The sequence below is a fragment of the Pristiophorus japonicus genome, chromosome 15 (assembly GCF_044704955.1).
Source record: "Pristiophorus japonicus isolate sPriJap1 chromosome 15, sPriJap1.hap1, whole genome shotgun sequence".
In the NCBI taxonomy this organism is placed as follows: Eukaryota; Metazoa; Chordata; class Chondrichthyes; family Pristiophoridae; genus Pristiophorus; species Pristiophorus japonicus.
The window spans coordinates 108,786,673-108,806,309 of record NC_091991.1 but is presented as its reverse complement, the minus strand read 5'-3'; the positions used below and the strand labels follow the sequence as shown (position 1 = coordinate 108,806,309).

Sequence of the window (19,637 nt, the reverse complement as noted above, 5' to 3'; positions counted from 1 at the left end):
CCTCCTCCCCCCTTCTTCTCCTCCTCCCCTTCTTCCTCCCCCCCCTTCTTCTCCTCCCCCCTCTTCTTCTCCTCCTCCCCCCCTTCTTCTCCTTCTTCCCCCCCTTCTTCTCCTCCTTCCCCCCCTTCTTCTCCTCCTCCCCCCTTCTTCTCCTCCCCCCCTTCTTCTCCTCCTCCCCCCCTTCTTCTCCTCCTCCCCCCCTTCTTCTCCTCCTCCCCCCCTTCTTCTCCTCCTCCCCCCCTTCTTCTCCTCCTCCCCCCCCTTCTTCTCCTCCTCCTCCCCTTCTTCTCCTCCTCCTCCCCTTCTTCTCCTCCCCCCCCTTCTTCTCCTCCCCCCCCTTCTTCTCCTCCCCCCATTCTTCTCCTCCCCCCCCATTCTTCTCCTCCCCCCCTTCTTCTCCTCCCCCCTTCTTCTCCTCCTCCCCCCCTTCTTCTCCTCCCCCCCCCTTCTTCTCCTCCCCCCCTTCTTCTCCTCCCCCCCTTCTTCTCCTCCCCCCCTTCTTCTTCTCCTCCCCCCCTTCTTCTCCTCCCCCCCTTCTTCTCCTCCCCCCCTTCTTCTCCTCCCCCCCCTTCTGCTCCTCCCCCCCTGCTTCTCCTCCCCCCCTTCTTCTCCTCCCCCCCTTCTTCTCCTCCCCCCCTTCTTCTCCTCCCCCCCCTTCTTCTCCTCCCCCCCTTCTTCTCCTCCCCCCCTTCTTCTCCTCCCCCCCTTCTTCTCCTCCCCCCCTTCTTCTCCTCCTCCCCCCCTTCTTCTCCTCCTCCCCCCTTCTTCTCCTCCCCCTCTTCTTCTCCTCCCCCCCTTCTTCTCCTCCCCCCCTTCTTCTCCTCCCCCCCTTCTTCTCCTCCCCCCCTTCTTCTCCTCCCCCCCTTCTTCTCCTCCCTCCCTTCTTCTCCTTTCCCCTTCTCCTCTTCCCCCCCTTCCCCTTCTCCTCCTCCACCCCCCTTCCCCTTCTCCTCCTCCACCCCCCTTCCCCTTCTCCTCTTCTCTCCCCCCCTTCCCCTTCTCCCCCTTTCCCCTTCTCCCTCCCCCTCTGCCTCCCTCCCTCCCCTCCCCCTCCCCCTCCCCCCCCCCCTCCTCCCCCTCCCCCTCCCCCCCCCCTCCTCCCCCTCCCCCTCCCCTTGCTGTCAGAAACACAGACACTGACAGACAGAGAGATAGAGACACACTGGGGGGGGGGCATCCCAGCATGCTGTTGGAGGGCTCCCGGTGCTGCAGTCGGTAAGAAGAAAATGTTTTATTTATTCATTTTTTTTGATTGATTTATTGGTTGATTTATTGATGTTTTTAATCATTTATTATTGATGATGGCTCTTTATTTGTAAAACTGAAGTGTTTAATGTTGTAAACTTCCTTTTAAACCCCCCCCCCCTATTCCCTACGCCTGATTTGTAATCTACGCCTGATTTTCTAAAGTGTAGACAAGGTTTTTTCGAGCGTATAAAAATCTTCACTTACTCCATTCTAAGTTAGTTTGGAGTAAGTTTTCACTGCCGAAACTTTGAAAACAGGCGTAAGTGGCCGGACACACCCCCTTTTGAAAAAAAAATTCTGTTCCAAAGTGAAACTGTTCTAACTGACTAGAACTGGAGCAAACTAAATGCCGAGAATTTGAATTTCTAAGATACTCCGTTCTACACCAGTTGCTCCAAAAAATCAGGAGCAACTGAGGCTGAAACTTGGGCCCATTGTATCTCACAGCATGGGTTAAAATAAATAAAAATAAAGCATCACCATTTGCTGTGTTGGGACAAGACTGCTTCAGTACATTAAAAAGGAGGAAAGTACTTGATTTAAACACCTTCCCCATACTTCTATTGGTTGTACTTTCTCCCTCATACTAATCGTATAGGAACCGGAGGAGGCCATTCAGCCCCTCGAGCCTGTTGCACCATTCAACGAGATCATCTATGATCTGTATCCTAACTCCCATCTACCTGCCATGGTTCTGTAGCCCTCAATACAAAACTATCCATCTCCATTTTGAAATCTTCAATTGACCCCCAGCCTCAGCTTTTTGGGTGAGAGAGTTCCAGATTCCCACTACCCTTTGTGTGAAGGAGTGCTTCCTGACATCACCCCTGAACGGCCTAGCTCTTAATTTTAAGCTTATGTCCCCTTGTTCTAGACTCCCCCACCAGAGGAAATAGTTTCCTTTAATCCTCTGTACTCTAGGGAAATACAGAATTGTCAATGTTTGCAAGCAAATATTTTTCAATATAATTGTCTCTGTACAACGTGTATTATCTTGGCTGGTGTATGTAACTGAGTTAGTTTTCCCTTCCTACGTACCCACCAGTAATACAAACAAACTTTGAGTATAGTTGTGTGCCCGAATTCACACATTGAGTAGGTTGTTCATTGGTTTTACTTGTTTTGCTATTTTGAATGGAGAGTAAAATTGTGCTTCCTTCATTTTTCTTCGAATAGATGCCCTGGCTGCCTGTAATTACCTGCCTCAGTCACGGGAGAAAATCATTGCCGCGTTATTCAAGGCACTGAACTCGACGAATAACGAACTGCAGGAGGCAGGAGAGGCCTGCATGAGAAAGGTTGGTGGTGTTGCAGCAACGCCATTCTGAAGTTGCTATCCAGACTCGCATTGAAAGGAATGCAAACTAAATAATGCTGAATCCGATATTAACATTTACCCGCGTGTCGCTGTACCGTGAAACCTTCACCATGTCCATAATTAAAATCATTTTTTAATTATTAAAAATTATATTCTTAACAGACAAAATAGTGATGCAGGCTGTACTCATTGTCCTAATTAACTGTTAATTTTTTCCCAAATGCCCATTAGCTATATTAGTATACATAGTGTAGAAATGACAGCAACACAGTTTCGAAGGTCCTCCAGATAATTGCAGGTCCCTACTTAACATTTTGTCATCTGCCAAGTGTATAATGCATGTTAATTCATTAATTTTTAATGCTATTTTTTTTTTGCTTATCTAATAATTTGAATTAAACAACAAATAACACAGCACAGTTGGGAATTTGGTACCAAAAAAAGTTTCATTTATCAGAATTTGAAATAATGTTGAGTTTGAGTGAACTGTACATGTAACTCATGAAAGGAAAAGTATTATTTTTCAGAAAATTAATGTAAAGCTGGGCTACTGTCACAAATGCTCCTTTTGCAACATGCCCAGTAACTGATAGTGGTATGGCTATCATTGACACTAGAACCACAGAATGTGTTTCATTTTTGAACATTCACATACAAGCTATTCTGGAAGTAACTCCTTTTTTTGGGCTTTGGACAGACCTGGAGCCGAGGTGAGCACAAACCACTCCAACCTCTCGTCGTTTGTTGCTGCCTGAACCTCCGACTATGATACGGTCTTGAAGCCTCTTACACGAGGCTCTGAGCAGCCCCTGCTTCCGAACGATGTTGCTCAGAATGTGAGCCTGATACTCTGCCACAAAGTTTCAGAATAAGGGCTCACCCATTTAAAACGGAGATGAGGAGGAATTTCTTCTCCGAGGGTCGTGAATCTTCGGAATTCTTTACCCCAGAGAGCTGTGGAAGCTGGGTCATTGACTATATTTAAGGTGGAGATAGACAGATTTTTGAATGATAAGTGAGTCAAGGGTTATGGGGAGCGGGCAGGGAAGTGGAGTTGAGGCCAAGACCTGATCAGCCATGATCTTATTGAATGGCGGAGCAGGTTCGAGGGACCAAATGGCCTACTCCTATTTCTTATGTAAAGCCATCACGACAGAAAGATGGTAAATCTATTTTTGCTTTGGTATGGCTTGGCTGCCACGGTGCTTGCTCGTTTCTGCCTCTATCCAGCAATACTGGGTTTTAAAGAAGATTAGTAAACTTGAGTATTCATTATCTAATAAAAATGCACAAGAGCATTGAGTGTCCTGTTTATAACACAAAACTAGATATAAAGCATTCTATTTTTACTAAGCTGTGTGGGATTTAATTACTAATTGTGCTAAATCTTATTGTTTTTAATTGGCTAGAGTTTCTTTTTACCTTTTTATGTTTTCCTTTTTAGTTTTTGGAGGGAGCTACGATTGAAGTGGATCAAATCCACACACACATGCGGCCACTCCTGATGATGTTGGGTGATTATCGCAGCCTGACTTTAAATGTTGTGAATCGCTTGACGTCTGTTACGAGACTTTTCCCAAACTCCTTCAATGATAAGTTTTGTGACCAGATGATGGTAAGTGTGTGAACAGCTTTATCAATCACAATACTGACCCCTTGTTAAAATTTAAACCAGTCTAGAGTACGCACTGTTCATAATGAGTCTTGAAAATGGAATTTTGTGTATTTTTTGGCCAATTTCCTGGCCTGCCTTCCTGACGACTGGAGAAATATCACCAACGATGTCTCTGCAAGATCCTACAAATCCCCTGCAAGGACAAACACACCCACATTAGTGTCCTCGACCAGGCCAACATACCCAGCATTGAAGCACTGACCACACTTGATTAGCTCCGCTGGGCAGCCACATTGTTCGCATGCCAAACACAAGACTCCCAAAGTAAGTGCTCTACTCGGAACTCCTTCATGACAAATGAACCAAAGGTGGGCAGAGGAAACGTTACAAGGACACCCTCAAAGCCTCCCTGATAAAGTGCAACATCCCCACTGACACCTGAGAGTCCCTGGTCAAAGACCGCCCTAAGTGGAGGAAGTGCATCTGGGAGGGCTCTGAGCACCTCGAGTCTCATCGCCGAGAGCATGCAGAAACTAAGCGCAGGCAGCGGAAAGAGCGTGCGGCAAATCTGTCCCACCCTCCCTTTCCTTCAACGACTATCTGTCCTACCTGTGACAGGGACTGTGGTTCTTGTATTGGACTGTTCAGCCACCTAAGGACTCATTTTAAGAGTGGAAGCAAGTCTTCCTCGATTCCGAGGGACTGCCTATGATGATGATGATGAACTCTTGCTGGAATAGCAATGACATTTTTAGTGACGTTCTACGAAATTCCAACCGGCCAAATTGCGCTGTAAACCGATTACAAACCAGTGAAGATACTACAGGTTTGGATCCACCCTCCAAATCCTTGGGCACTTACATTAATCTCGTGTTTTTGAGCCCAGTCGGCTTTGGTAATGAAAGGTTTTCAGTGGCACTCTATTTAAATCCATTCTATTTAAATCACTCCAAATAGTTTATTGGGGACACATCGGAGAGAGATCATAGGAACATAGGCATAGCAGTAGGCGATTCAATCCCTCGAGCCATTTGTTCTGCCATTCAATGCGATCACGGCTGATCTGTAACATAACTACATCCAGGCGCCTTGGCTCCAGATTCTTTTTATACCCTTGTCTAGCAAAACTCTTACCTATCTCCAATTTAAAATGATTCATTGAGTTAGCATTTACTGCTTTTTGTGGGCGAGAGTTCCACACTGCTACCACCCTTTGCATGAAGAAGTGTTTCCTAATCTCGCTCCTGAATGGCCTGCCTCTGTTTTTAAGGTTATATCCTAGACTTCCCGACCAATGGAAAAAGTTTCTCTCCAGCTACCCGATCAATTCCTTTCAAAATCCTAAAAATCTCAATCAAATCGCCCCTTAACCTTCTATATTCCAGCGAATACAAGCCTAGTTTGTGATTTCTCCTCATAATCTAACCCTTGGAACCCCGGTAATATTCTGGTGAATCTGCGTTGCACTCCTTCCAAGACCAATATATCCTTGCTAAGATGCGCTGCCCAGATCTGTGCACAGTCCCCCATATGTGGTCTAACCAGGCTTTGTGTAGCTGTAGCAAAACTCCCTCCCCTTTATATTCTAGCCCTCCAGTTATAAAGGCTAACATTGCATTAGACTCTTTGATTTTTTTTTATACCTGACTGCTGCATTTTAGTGATCTGTGTACTTGGCCCTCTAACTCTCTTTGGACCTTCGCCGTTCTGAGCTTTTCACCATTTAAATAATCTGTTTGTATCTGGTAGGCTCCCTGGTTTAGGAATAGCAATAACATTAGCTCTGAGCCACACCTTTAGAATACAGGATTTGTCAGCCCGTTGGTTTAGGAAATCCAGGAGCCATCTTTACCATTCAGGACTATCTTGTTTTAGGATATGTTTGACCATTTTCCCCACAAAGGATTTGGGAAATTAGTTACTGTAAAATACCAGAGTTTTAAAACTAAGCGTATTCACGGGGGAGCATCCAGGCAAAAGGTGGGTAATGTGTTACTGGTCTAAGCACTGAAGTTGCTTCCCCCAAAGACTAATAAGAAATGCATGAACCGTTCTCAGCAATCAGTGACTGAGGAAGTCTCTGGTCTGAGGCACTCGACCGGTGCTGTCTGCCAGCCCATCACTTCTGGCTGTCAACTTGGGGATAAAAGGCAGAGCAGGAACACTGGCTGATGGTCAGGATCTTTATACTGAAAGCTATGAGGACAAGCTTTTGCCTGGCTCAGAAGGAGAATGCAGGAGAGTAGTTGAAGTCAAACATATGAACAATGACAGACAGGAAAAGACCCTCTGGTCCATCCAGCCTGTCCCACACAATGGTGATACCTTGTGTATCATCATATATTCTTCACGCTCGCAGTGTGAAGAGGTCAGGCGCAGGCAGCGGAAGGAGCGTGTGGCAAATCAGTCCCACCCCCCGACGAATGTCTGTCCCACCTGTGAACAGGGTCTGTGGCTCTCGTGTTGGACTGTTCAGCCACCAAAGAGCTCACTTTAGTAGTGGAAGCAAGTCCTCCTCGATTTACGATGGGACTACCTATGATGATGATACTTCCTACCCCACCCAAAAAAAACAAATGATCTCCCGGGAGAGGCAAAAAACCAGGGGAAAATGGCGCCTCACTGATTGGGGGGGGGGAAGCTTAGCGTTCACATTATTTTGTATTATTACATGAAGACAAGTTATATTAATTGAACCCATCATTATCTTTGCTCTATATGCTCACGGACTGTACAATAAAGCAGTTTGATGATTTGTATGTAGCCTCGTCTGATGAGGTGTCTTCTTGGCTCTCCATTGACAAGATTGCGGTGGCGCATGGATGTCGGGTAGATCGCAAGGCGGTACTACTGTTACAGCCCCTGGCTACGCTATTGGAATTGTGAGTCGACTCTGGCAGACAAGGGGTGTTTGATTGAATTGCAGCAGCGGCTGACAATGGTGAACCCGAGTAGGTGTCGGGGGCAGACCTGAATTTGTAACGAGCACCGAGCTGTGGAATAAATTCAGGATGGCTACAATCGGGGATCGGGGTCACATTGGGTCGAACGCGAATCAATTTCTGATTTAAACCGCATCTCTCTGTCCAATTTACTCAGTCAGGCTGAACTTAAAATAAAAATCCAATGACATCTCTCAATTGACACCTTTTAAGGATCTGTTGAAGCTGTTGGAATGTTCCTTTTTGGAAGAGTTTTGCTGCTACAGTGCTTGCTTTTAGTCGGCGTGATTTCTCACCATGATTTTTCTGAGCAAACTCCAGGCCTTTGTACAGGATTAAGTATAATCATCTGTTTCCATAAGGTTATGGCAATGTTGCTCCCCTGATCTATCCAGTTTAGGGTTTGTGAATCTGTGATAGAAAATGTCTGTGTGTACTGGACACAGAAATTGTTAAAAGTTGTTTTTGTCAGAAAACCTGATGAATGTATGACTCATCCATTCAATCAACATTCAAGACACTGCCAGGCACTAATCGTAATCACAATTAATTTTGTTCAAGTCTTGACCAGGTTTGTGTTTGGGTGCAGAGCTGGACTGATTGCAAGGCCCTGAAGGTGTTGAAAGCCTCGGCTGAAATTATGCAAACTCCGCACAAATAAATGATCAAATCTGGGGCCTTCTGGTCTGCGAGACTTAGCAACTCATTGTTTCGAGCCCCTACCCACTAGGCCTTCAGGGGAACTGAAGGTTTGAGATTTCTCGCGAATGTTTTTTGCCTTTAGAAACATAGAAACATAGAAAATAGGTGCAGGAGCAGGCCATTCAGCCCTTCTAGCCTGCACCGCCATTCAATGAGTTCATGGCTGAACATGAAACTTCAGTACCCCCTTCCTGCTTTCACGCCATACCCCTTGATCCCCCGAGTAGTAAGGACTTCATCTAACTCCCTTTTGAATATATTTAGTGAATTGGCCTCAACTACTTTCTGTGGTAGAGAATTCCACAGGTTCACCACTCTCTGGGTGAAGAAATTTCTCCTTATCTCGGTCCTAAATGGCTTACCCCTTATCCTTAGACTGTGACCCCTGGTTCTGGACTTCCCCAACATTGGGAACATTCTTCCTGCATCCAACCTGTCCAAACCCGTCAGAATTTTAAACGTTTCTATGAGGTCCCCTCTCACTCTTCTGAACTCCAGTGAATACAAGCCCAGTTGATCCAGTCTTTCTTGATAGGTCAGTCCCACCATCCCGGGAATCAGTCTGGTGAATCTTCGCTGCACTCCCTCAATAGCAAGAATGTCCTTCCTCAAGTTAGGAGACCAAAACTGTACACAATACTCCAGGTGTGGCCTCACCAAGGCCCTATACAACTGTAGCAACACCTCCCTGCCCCTGTACTCAAATCCCCTCTCTATGAAGGCCAACATGCCATTTGCTTTCTTAACCGCCTGCTGTACCTGCATGCCAACCTTCAATGACTGATGTACCATGACACCCAGGTCTCGTTGCACCTTCCCTTTTCCTAATCTGTCACCATTCAGATAATAGTCTGTCTCTCTGTTTTTACCACCAAAGTGGATAACCTCACATTTATCCACATTATACTTCATCTGCCACGCATTTGCCCACTCACCTAACCTATCCAAGTCACTCTGCAGCCTCATAGCATCCTCCTCGCAGCTCACACTGCCACCCAACTTAGTGTCATCCGCAAATTTGGAGATACTACATTTAATCCCCTCGTCTAAATCATTAATGTACAATGTAAACAGCTGGGGCCCCAGCACAGAACCCTGCGGTACCCCACTAGTCACTGCCTGCCATTCCGAAAAGTCCCCATTTACTCCTACTCTTTGCTTCCTGTCTGCCAACCAGTTCTCAATCCACGTCAGCACACTACCCCCAATCCCATGTGCTTTTTTAACTTTACACATTAATCTCCTGTGTGGGACCTTGTCGAAAGCCTTCTGAAAGACCAAATATACCACATCAACTGGTACTCCTTTGTCCACTTTATTGGAAACATCCTCAAAAAATTCGAGAAGATTTGTCAAGCATGATCTCCCTTTCACAAATCCATGCTGACTTGGACCTATCATGTCACCATTTTCCAAATGCGCTGCTATGACATCCTTAATAATTGATTTCATCATTTTACCCACTACTGAGGTCAGGCTGACCGGTCTATAATTCCCTGCTTTCTCTCTCCCTCCTTTTTTAAAAAGTGGGGTTACATTGGCTACCCTCCACTCGATAGGAACTGATCCAGAGTCAATGGAATGTTGGAAAATGACTGTCAATGCATCCGCTATTTCCAAGGCCACCTCCTTAAGTACTCTGGGATGCAGTCCATCAGGCCCTGGGGATTTATCGGCCTTCAATCCCATCAATTTCCCCAACACAATTTCCTGACTAATAAAGATTTCCCTCAGTTCCTCCTCCTTACTAGACCCTCTGACCACTTTTATATCCGGAAGGTTGTTTGTGTCCTCCTTAGTGAATACTGAACCAAAGTACTTGTTCAATTGGTCTGCCATTTCTTTGTTCCCCGTTATGACTTCCCCTGATTCTGACTGCAGGGAACCTACGTTTGTCTTTACTAACCTTTTTCTCTTTACATACCTATAGAAACTTTTGCAATCCGCCTTAATGTTCCCTGCAAGCTTCTTCTCGTACTCCATTTTCCCTGCCCTGATCAAACCCTTTGTCCTCCTCTGCTGAGTTCTAAATTTCTCCCAGTCCCCACGTTCGCTGCTATTTCTGGCCAATTTGTATGCCATTTCCTTGGCTTTAATACTATCCCTGATTTCCCGAGATAGCCACGGTTGAGCCACCTTCCCTTTTTTATTTTTACGCCAGACAGGAATGTACAATTGTTGTAATTCATCCATGCGGTCTCTAAATGTCTGCCATTGCCCATCCACAGTCAACCCCTTAAGTATCATTAGCCAATCTATCTTAGCCAATTCATGCCTCATACCTTCAAAGTTACCCTTCTTTAAGTTCTGGACCATGGTCTCTGAATTAACTGTTTCATTCTCCATCCTAATGCAGAATTCCACCATATTATGGTCACTCTTCCCCAAGGGGCCTCGCACAATGAGATTGCTAATTAATCCTCTCTCATTACACAACACCCAGTCTAAGATGGCCTCCCCCCTAGTTGGTTCCTCGACATATTGGTCTAGAAAACCATCCCTTATGCACTCCAGGAAATCCTCCTCCACCGTATTGCTTCCAGTTTGGCTAGCCCAATCTATGTGCATATTAAAGTCACCCATTATAACTGCTGCACCTTTATTGCATGCACTCCTAATTTCCTGTTTGATGCCCTCCCCAACATCACTACTACTGTTTGGAGGTCTGTACACAGCTCCCACTAACGATTTTTGCCCTTTAGTGTTCTGCAGCTCTACTCATATAGATTCCACATCATCCAAGCTAATGTCTTTCCTAACTATTGCATTAATCTCCTCTTTAACCAGCAATGCTACCCCACCTCCTTTTCCTTTTATTCTATCTTTCCTGAATGTTGAATACCCCTGGATGTTGAGTTCCCAGCCCTGATCATCCTGGAGCCACGTCTCCGTAATCCCAATCACATCATATTTGTTAACATCTATTTGCACAGTTAATTCATCCACCTTATTGCGGATACTCCTTACATTAAGACACAAAGCCTTCAGGCTTGCTTTTTTAACACCCTTTGTCCTTCTAGAATTTTGCTGTACAGTGGCCCTTTTTGTTCTTTGCCTTGGGTTTCTCTGCTCTCCACTTTTCCTCATCTCCTTTCTGTCTTTTGCTTTTGCCTCATTTTTGTCTCCCTCTGTCTCCCTGCATAGGTTCCCATCCCCCTGCAATATAACTTTAAAGGACATTCTGCTCCCGATGGCTGTGTACCACAACACCTGGCCCGAAGGTCCCATACAGGCTGCAGTAAACTTTGTACACGAGTGAACGGTGGAAGGGTCTATATATATATATATATATATATATAGATATTGGGGTTAATGATAAGAGTTTTGCTGTCACAAGTATCACTTGTTCCAATTATAAAAGGCCATCACAATGCTTTAAAGCCTTGCTAAAGGTGGGAGTTCAGACATTGAGCATATTAACATGAGATGTGCTTGTCTTTATTATCACCGTGGTTTGTGAGAGTTTTGCAATGGGTTGTCGAGTTGACATTGATTTGTTGAAGATGGCACTTTGTTCCTATACAGCTGTGGTTGGAATCCCTCCCCACCTCGCTCCCCCTACCCCTCGCTCCCTCCCGCCCCCTCCCTCCCTCCCCCCCCCCCTCCCTCCCTCCCTCCCTCCCCCTCCCCTCGCTCCCTCCCTTCCTCCCCCTCCCCTCGCTCTCTCCCTTCCTCCCCTCGCTTCCTCCCCCTCCCCTCGCTCTCTCCCTTCCTCCCCTCGCTCTCTCTCCCTTCATCCCCCCCCCTCGCTCCCTCCCTTCCTCGCTCCCTCCCTTCCCCCCCCCCCCCCGCTCCCTCCCTTCTCCCCTCCCCCTCGCTCCCTCCCTTTCCCCCTCCCCGCCTCGCTCCCTCCCTCCCCGTCTCCCCCCTCGTCCCACCCCCCTGTAGTGCGAATACTGGAATCTGGAATAAAAACAGAAAATGGTGGAAATCTCAGCAGGTCAGGCAGCATCTGTGGAGAGAAAGCATGCATGTTTGCTTGCATTGTTAAATTACATGATGCTTTAATAATTACATATTTCAAACAAGTTAAGAATAGATGGTGTTACCATGGAGCTATTAAGGGTGGTCCTGCTATATAACCTTTTCTACATTGTTATGACAGAAATGGTACTGATACTGTTGGAGAATAGTCTACTGTACTTGCGTTGCCATATTTTTTGCATTGAAAAATTGCATGATGTAGTGATTGTGGATAATACATAATTGATGGGATAAGCTTCCTTTCTGTTTAATGAGGTAGAAAGCCTGTATAATGTGTCTGTAGGTGCCAGCCAGGTCATTCTTACGAATGCAGAAAAAAGACAGCTTCTTTTGTGTTTTGATAATTGACTTCTTTCATACAGCTGAGGCATTTTGCCTCGACTTCAGGTGAAGGAAGACGATTAACTACTTGAGTTACAGAACCGCTGATGCGTCCATACTTATTCTCTGGTTCTGCTCCTGGTTTGGACACGTGAAAACGTATCGGTTTGACAGGACCTTCCGCATCGAGGCTTACAGTTAATCACCAAAATGGTCAGAGGGGGGAAAACTTTCTTAAAAATTTTTTTTTTATTTGTTTAGAATTAAATTTTCAAGAGTTTCCGTGCACATGTAGAATTTGCGAAACCACTGCACGTTTTCATTACCTGGTGGTAAGGGAAGAGAATATTGATGCAATGAGGTTTCCTGGAATGCAATCCAAAGTCTTCAGCTAGCATTGAAATAGTCTTGGTATTGTCCCGTGACACTATATCAGAGCAATGGGGAAAGTTTGCCCAGCACTTTGTGTTGCCTGCATGTTTTAATTGACAAGCTTCTAAGCTCCTTCCCGAAGCCTCTTTGTATTCATCATAGGTCTTTGGCCAATGCCATATGAGTTGACAGTCTGGATAAGGTTACTTTGTGGTCCCAACATCCCCATACCTGGGCAGCAGGTGTGTGTCTATGCAAGCTAACTGATTTTGTGTAATTGTAGGGTAAAGACCCCTCCAAGTAGATTTGTCTGTTGTGGTTTCTCATCCCCTCAAAGAAGGATTCCTCTCCTATCTTTCAGAATTTTGCATTCCCCTTAACCAATCTAGCTCATACTGTTGAGTTTTCAGTGTCTGCTTTAGGTGTAGATGGAGCCATGCAATGTCTGCTGTCTTTCCACAATTTAACCTATTTTAAGAGAGGTGGTCAGGACTGTGGTTGCTCAATGGTCATATTGAAGAGTTGAGGAAGGGCGATGTGTACCTGTTTATATAGCTCAGGACAAATACCCTTTGACGTACTGCTCGTTATTTCACCCTCCAACCCCCAAGAGTCATCTACCAGGCTATGAATAGATACTTGTATACCTTTACTTAGCTTTTCGAGGGTTTGTGCTCTGTCTTTGTCTAGCAATTCTTATGTTCCGGCGCTATATGAATGACAAAGGTCCATCTAGTTTGCCTTTCACCATCACATGATGCAACAATAATGGCGTTGTTGACTAATTATAGCAATCAATCTCTACAATAGACCCAGACATGAGGTGAGGAAAACTCCCAGTGGGGGAGAGCTTTGGGAACCACAGGTCCACAGTCAGCTGTCTCTCCCCCCACCCCCGAGCTCGCTACATATAACGACCTGTTAAATTGTGCGGAAGGAGCTGAGCCACTTCTTGAACACTAACCAACTGTCTCGGGGCCCTAAAGCTACCGAGGAGAATGGGTTTGCTTGCTACAGATTCATTTGCTATATTGATGAACACTGTGCTTTGCTATATTTGGGGGGGGGGTATTTGCTCAGCAGCCCCTCTTTCCTCCTTAAAGCCGCTTCTCTTCCCACCTCCCCTCCCCCCCTCCCGCCCCAGAATGGCCAGTTTATTAAATCATGAGCCTTACATCACGCATTAACAGGCCACCACTACAAACCTTTGGGAAGACATGTCCCTCCCTTTCTCCCACAAAGTCAAAATATCTGCTTTCCCTTGCCACAAACTAAGCCCGCAGGTTTCCAAACACGGACAGCAACCCTCAAAGAAAGGTTTGTTGTGCGTTTTCTCCTTGGGAATCACCCGGCTTTAATTCAGCGAATCCACCAAAACTTCACAAAATGGCAGCCGGGACCCAAAATGGCGGCCCAACCCCCCTCCCACCCGAGACAAAATGGCGCCCCCCCCCCCCCCGAGCGCCCCGTCACTCAACCCACGACAATCTTTCCCCCCACCCGCCCACGCTCCATGACCCATTGCCCAACGCCTTGCCGCCTCCTCCCATAATCTCGTCTATCCGCGCTGCAAGTACCCCGCACCACCTCGGCCTGCCTTCGCGATTCGCCTCCCCCCCCGTCAACCGACACCGTCCTCTATAAGAAGAAGGTTGGGTACCTGGTGTGGGGTGGGGGAAGGAGAATATAAACCCAGCTCATTAGCACACCACAATTTGTGGTGGGGGAGAGAAAGGAGCATCTACTAAACCTGTTTCAAAGCTTTAGTTTGGGTGTCCGCGTGCTTTGCAGGTGGGCGGCGATGGGTGATAAATAGAGCACGGAGGCTGTGTGATTACCTGCTCCTTGCCTGGTGAACTTTAAGCCTGGAGCTGCAATATCCAGTACTTCCCCAACTCTGCAGTGATGTTATCAGTTATATGTAGGGCATGAACTGTTTTGAAAGAATCAAAGGAATGCAATCTAATATATTTTGCCAATTTCATTAAACTTTCTGAACCCACTGTGGCATGTTGTATCATTCTGTTCATCTTAATCTCCTCTGCGACTGTGTTTTTGTGGTTTATAATTATCTTGTGTGTAGAAATTAAATTGGGCTGATCCTGAATTCTTAGAGAAAGCCTCGATGATACAATCAAATAGAGCAAATTGTTTTGTTCCATTGTGGAGGATATTTGAATACAATGTTTTATTAAAATTTGGTCAGGGAAGTTTAAAATTTAAAAAGGGAGCATTCAGTTACTCAACAATTCACATCTTTTCTCAGTGCAATCTCTCATCAGAGTAAGTTCTGCACAAAATGTCTGCTTTCAGGCTGCTTGTAACCAGCATCTTTGAAGCATGAAGTGCATGCTGACCAGGGGAGACAGAGACACTGATAAATGTGCATGTTTTACACAAGATATTTTGAATATGTGCAGTTCAGTAGATTATGCTTCTCATTCAACTTTTTCCAATTTTTTTCAGGTTTGTATTTTGTTTGATGCTAGTGATTTTCATTTTGTACAGAATTGTATAAGAATGTAGTTCACATACTGTAGTACTTGATACAACTGAGTTGCTCACTCGGCCATTTCAGAGTCAACCTTGATAGGGTAGATGCAGAGAGGATATTTCACCTCATGGGGGAATCTAGAACCAGGGGGCATCGTTTCAGAATAAGGGGTCGCTCATTTAAAACTGAAATGAGGAAGAATTTCTTCTCTGAGGGTCGTGAATCTTTGGAATTCTCTACCTCGGAGAGCTGTGGAGGCTGGGCCATTGAATATATTTAAGGTGGAGATAGACAGATTTTTGAACGATAAGGGAGTCAAGGATTATGGAGAGTGGGCAGGGAAGTGGAGTTGAGGCCAAGATCTGTTCAGCCATGATCTTATTGAATGGCTGAGCAGGCTCCAGGGACCAAATGGCCTACTCCTGCTCCTGTTATGTTACCACCTTGGTATGAGACTGGAATCGCATATAGGCCCAGACCGGGTAAGGACCGATGTCCCCCGTAAGGCCTCTCTGCCTCCACCAGTGCATGGTGCATTCAAATCTCTGTGCATGCACTGTGCCTCCAGTGTAAAAAACCGGCGAGCGCCCTGCGTAGGAACGTGCAGCTGACTGCACAGCCAAGCTGCTTAATGAGCACGGTCGTAAGGACAGAAGGTTTCTGTTGCTCCAGAGTACTTGCCCAGTAATCTATGCTACCCCACCCATGTCTAAACAGTGTAACAACGGCTGTGTCTGATTTTCAGCCATGGGGTCGTAAACCAAATACTGCGAAGGGGGGGGGGGGGTTGGAAAACAAGTAGTACCAGTGGTTTTTAAACTTGTGCCTTTGATTCTGCGATCCAGTAACTAATCAGAGGGAGATTTGGAATCATAAATGCCATTTTACTCTGTTCGTTGCACCTTCACACTGTTGTAATGAGCTAATGAATTCAAACAGTGTGAAAACTAATTTAACGGATAACATTTTTCTTTCCGACCTCAGCAACACTTGCGTAAATGGATGGAGGTGGTGGTGCTCACCCACAAAGGAGGACAGAGGAGTGATGGCAATGTAAGTATTGAAAGCCGCTCCATTATTGGCATCAACTTACTGCAGCATTTTGTTTATGCAAGCCTTTCTGATGCAGTTTTAAGAAATAATGCTGAATGTGACCTTTGTGACTAATTAGCGATTTACTCCTATGGGTCTATTATAATGAAGTCTGTGGAGTTGACTGTTCTCATTTAACGACAGATAACCTTGAGAAAAGTATGACAAGTGATTATAATTTGCCGAAACTTTGTGCTTAATTGTTTCAAGGATGTCTAATTAAATTCTAGCATTCTAACTAATTTTAAGCCCTTTGACTTTTGTGAACAATTAACTTGAGAAATTTGCAACTCATCAATTCCTGAAGAATCATTAAGAGAGTTTCCTATCTGAATAATGGTCGTCTTGCAACAACAGTAATATTTCAAAACTGGGACACCATGGGAAAACCTTGGTGTGAGCAAAGGTTTGCAGTGGAGATACTGTCTTACCCCTACCTCAGTCCCCCTAAACACCCCGCCCCCCCGCCCACCAGCCATCCTCCAAACCTTCCTGAGCAGTACATGTCTCAGAAGTGGAGGAAATTTGTGGCTGCTTGAATGATGTCTTCAGACAGCTGCAGCAGCTAAAAATGGCAGATTTTTTTATTGGACTCATTTTGAGCCGTGGTTCAGTGGGCAGCACCCTTGCCTCTGTGTCAGAAGGTTGTGGGTTCAAGTCCCACTCCAGAGACTTGAGCACATAAATCCAGGCTGACACTACTGTGTCAGCACTGAGGGAGTGCTGCACTGTCAGGTGTGTGCCGTCTTTTGGGCGAGACGTTAAACCTTTCGGGTAGACGTAAAGGATGCAATGGCGCTGTTTTGAAGACGAGCAGGGGAGTTCTCCTCACTGTCCTGGTCAACATTCATTCCTCAACCAATGTCGCCAAGATTAATTAAACCAGTCCTTCATCTCATTTCTGTTTGTGGAATCTTGCTGTGTGCAAATTGGCTGCTGCCATTGCCTATCGAGCACCAGGGACTCCTGAGGGGGTGAAAGATGCAAGCTGTTTTTCCTCCGCACTGCCGGGCCAAATCCATTCGGAGCAAAATCACTGCAGTACTTCTGTCAATCTTCATATGTAGTCTTCTCGTGTTTGATTCCTCTTGTAAGCCCAGGTGAAATTCAAGGTGCCTGTTGCATTAACTTTTAGTGCCCCCCCCCCCCCTGCCCCCAGCTGAAGAAATATTTCTTGCAAAGCTGTTAAGCTCTTTGTGCAGGCACGTCTCACGATGGCACACATTCTTCTGGGTTATTCCCGTTCACATTGATGGGCTCTGATGTCTCGATGCCCATGTGATATCAGGCAGACTTCACCCAAATTCTGAAGTTGGAAAGAAAATGCATCATTTTGCGGGATTTCCACCAACCAATGGAAGGGAGTACCATTGACCCCCTGTGAAGTTTACAGCTTCTATAACACCCAGTGTGTGGCAATACATTCCATTTGTTTGCTAACATTGTTTTATTTGTGCCATATTGACGACTGTTTTTATTTTAACATTCTAACTACAGATTTTTTGCGTTGTGATTTAGCTGTAATGAAGCACAGAGGGAGGCCGTTTGGCCCATCGTGCCTGAGCCAGCTCTTTAAAAGAGCTATCCAAGTAGTCACACTCCCTCGCTCTTTCCCCACAGTCCTGCACTGCCTTCATTATGGCAGAAGACCCTATGCAAGATGGCTTAAAGTGCCCGCCACTTTAATATTCCAGACATTCAAATCAACGCGAGACACCATTTGAGTCCGTCCGTGTTAACATGTATCAAGCTCTTGAAAGAAAGAAAGATATGCATTTATAAAGTGCCTTTCACAATCTCGGGCCATCCCAAAGTGCTTCACAACCAGTGAAGTACTTTTGAAGTGTAGTCAGTGTTGTAATGTAGGAAACATGGCAGCCAATTTGTGCACAGCAAGCTCCCACAAACAGCAATGTGATAATGACCAGATAATCCATTTTTTAGTGATGTTGGTGAGGGATAAATATTGGCCAGAACACCGGGGATAACTCCCCAGTTCTTTGAAATCGTGCCATGGGATCTTTAACGTCCACCTGCAAGGGCAGACGGGGCCTCGGTTTAACGTCTCATCCGAAAGACGGCACCTCCGACAGCGCAGCGCTCCCTCAGCACTGCCCTGGAGCGTCAGCCTAGATTTTGTGCTTGAGTCTCTGGAGTGAGACTTGAACCCAAAAGTTTCTGACTCAGCTGAGGGTGCTGCCCACTGAGCCACAGCTGACACTATATCTTGTATTATTGATCATTATTGACAGCACACTCGCCAACTATAGTGAAATGTTTTGATGAATCTCTGGGTTTTTGTTTCCATCTCGGTCTCACGATTGCGAGCAGCACTTAATGCCTGTCCTGTTCGATTTCTTTTACGTCATGATTCTTGTTTTGGTTTAGCCTGCCATGGAGGGGGTAGAGGTGAGGATTCTGGTAAAGGCTGAGTGTGCAGCAGGAAGTTATCCAATGGTGTCGTGGTGTTTTCTCTGTGTCGTATTGAGCTGTCGTAGTGCGTTTGTTGGCAATGTGCATTTTGCTTGAAATTGCAGTGCTGTGGAAATTTTAGTGGTTGTCTTATCTGTGCCCTCGAGTCTACAGTGTTAAAGGTCAAGCAAATGGGGAGGATGTTTTTGTTTTGCTTTAGAAACGGTGTGTAGCGATTTTGGTGACTTTATCTGTGGGGGTCTTTATTAAATATAAATTTATTTCTCTCTTTTTCTTCGAATGCTTCCACTTGTGTATGCTGTTTGTCTCCCAGTCCATATCTCTCGGGAGGACCGAGCAGCCATCTAAAACTGCTGTGTGATCTCCGTTCCACAAGCAAACAACCGATTCTGCTGGTCCCTACCACCCTGGTGTGAAAAAAATAAACCATTGAATGGTTCAATACTATAGCATGCTGCAGAGTCTAAGCTTAGAACTAATAATGTGTACCTAACCAAATCAAACTCAACCCGTGCACTTCTCTCCGCCATCATGGCACGGGTCGGGAAAGATCTTTTACAGTTCCTTAACATTTTAATTACCTTTCTCGTCTCCCAGCCTTCTCACCCCCCACCTCCCCCCAGCCCCTTACCAATTCTTTGTCTTTGGTATCATATCAAAGAGAAAGTACTTGGTTTATAGGAGCGCACATGTAATTAGAACATGGAAAGGTTAGATGGCCCCTCGAGCCTGCCCCAAAAAGATCATGTCTGATCTTCGACCTCAACTCCACTTTCCCACCCTAACCCCATATCCCTTGATTCCCTTCGTGGCCGAAAACCTATCGATTCGATTATATAATCATGTTATATAACGTGGTATTAATTTAATAGCAATATACGGGAGGATAGCGATTTCTCTTTTTTGAAAAATAAATTTCCCTGTGCAAGCCATTTTGAAAAGATTGTGCAGATATTTTGGATGCACTGTGATGTGAATATTCAAAGCCATGAAATGTTGATGGGAGTTTTCTTTAATGGATAAATTACAGTTAAATGATGAAGGGATTTGTTGTAATGAATGGTTCATTTGCCACATTTTGTTTCTGTCACTGATCTCTGGCTTCCAGTTCGATTG

At 45.5% G+C, this 19,637-nt stretch overlaps 1 protein-coding gene across 1 annotated transcript in view; it reads left to right on the top strand.

The window, feature by feature from the left end:
• The window catches only part of trrap (transformation/transcription domain-associated protein), a 236,575-nt gene that overhangs the window by 63,566 nt on the left and 153,372 nt on the right, over positions 1 to 19,637 (top strand). Inside the window, exons 24-26 of the mRNA XM_070901735.1 lie at positions 2,425 to 2,546; positions 4,011 to 4,181; positions 15,981 to 16,049. Coding sequence (XP_070757836.1) covers positions 2,425 to 2,546; positions 4,011 to 4,181; positions 15,981 to 16,049 — 362 coding nt within the window. The remainder of the gene's footprint in view (positions 1 to 2,424; positions 2,547 to 4,010; positions 4,182 to 15,980; positions 16,050 to 19,637) is intronic.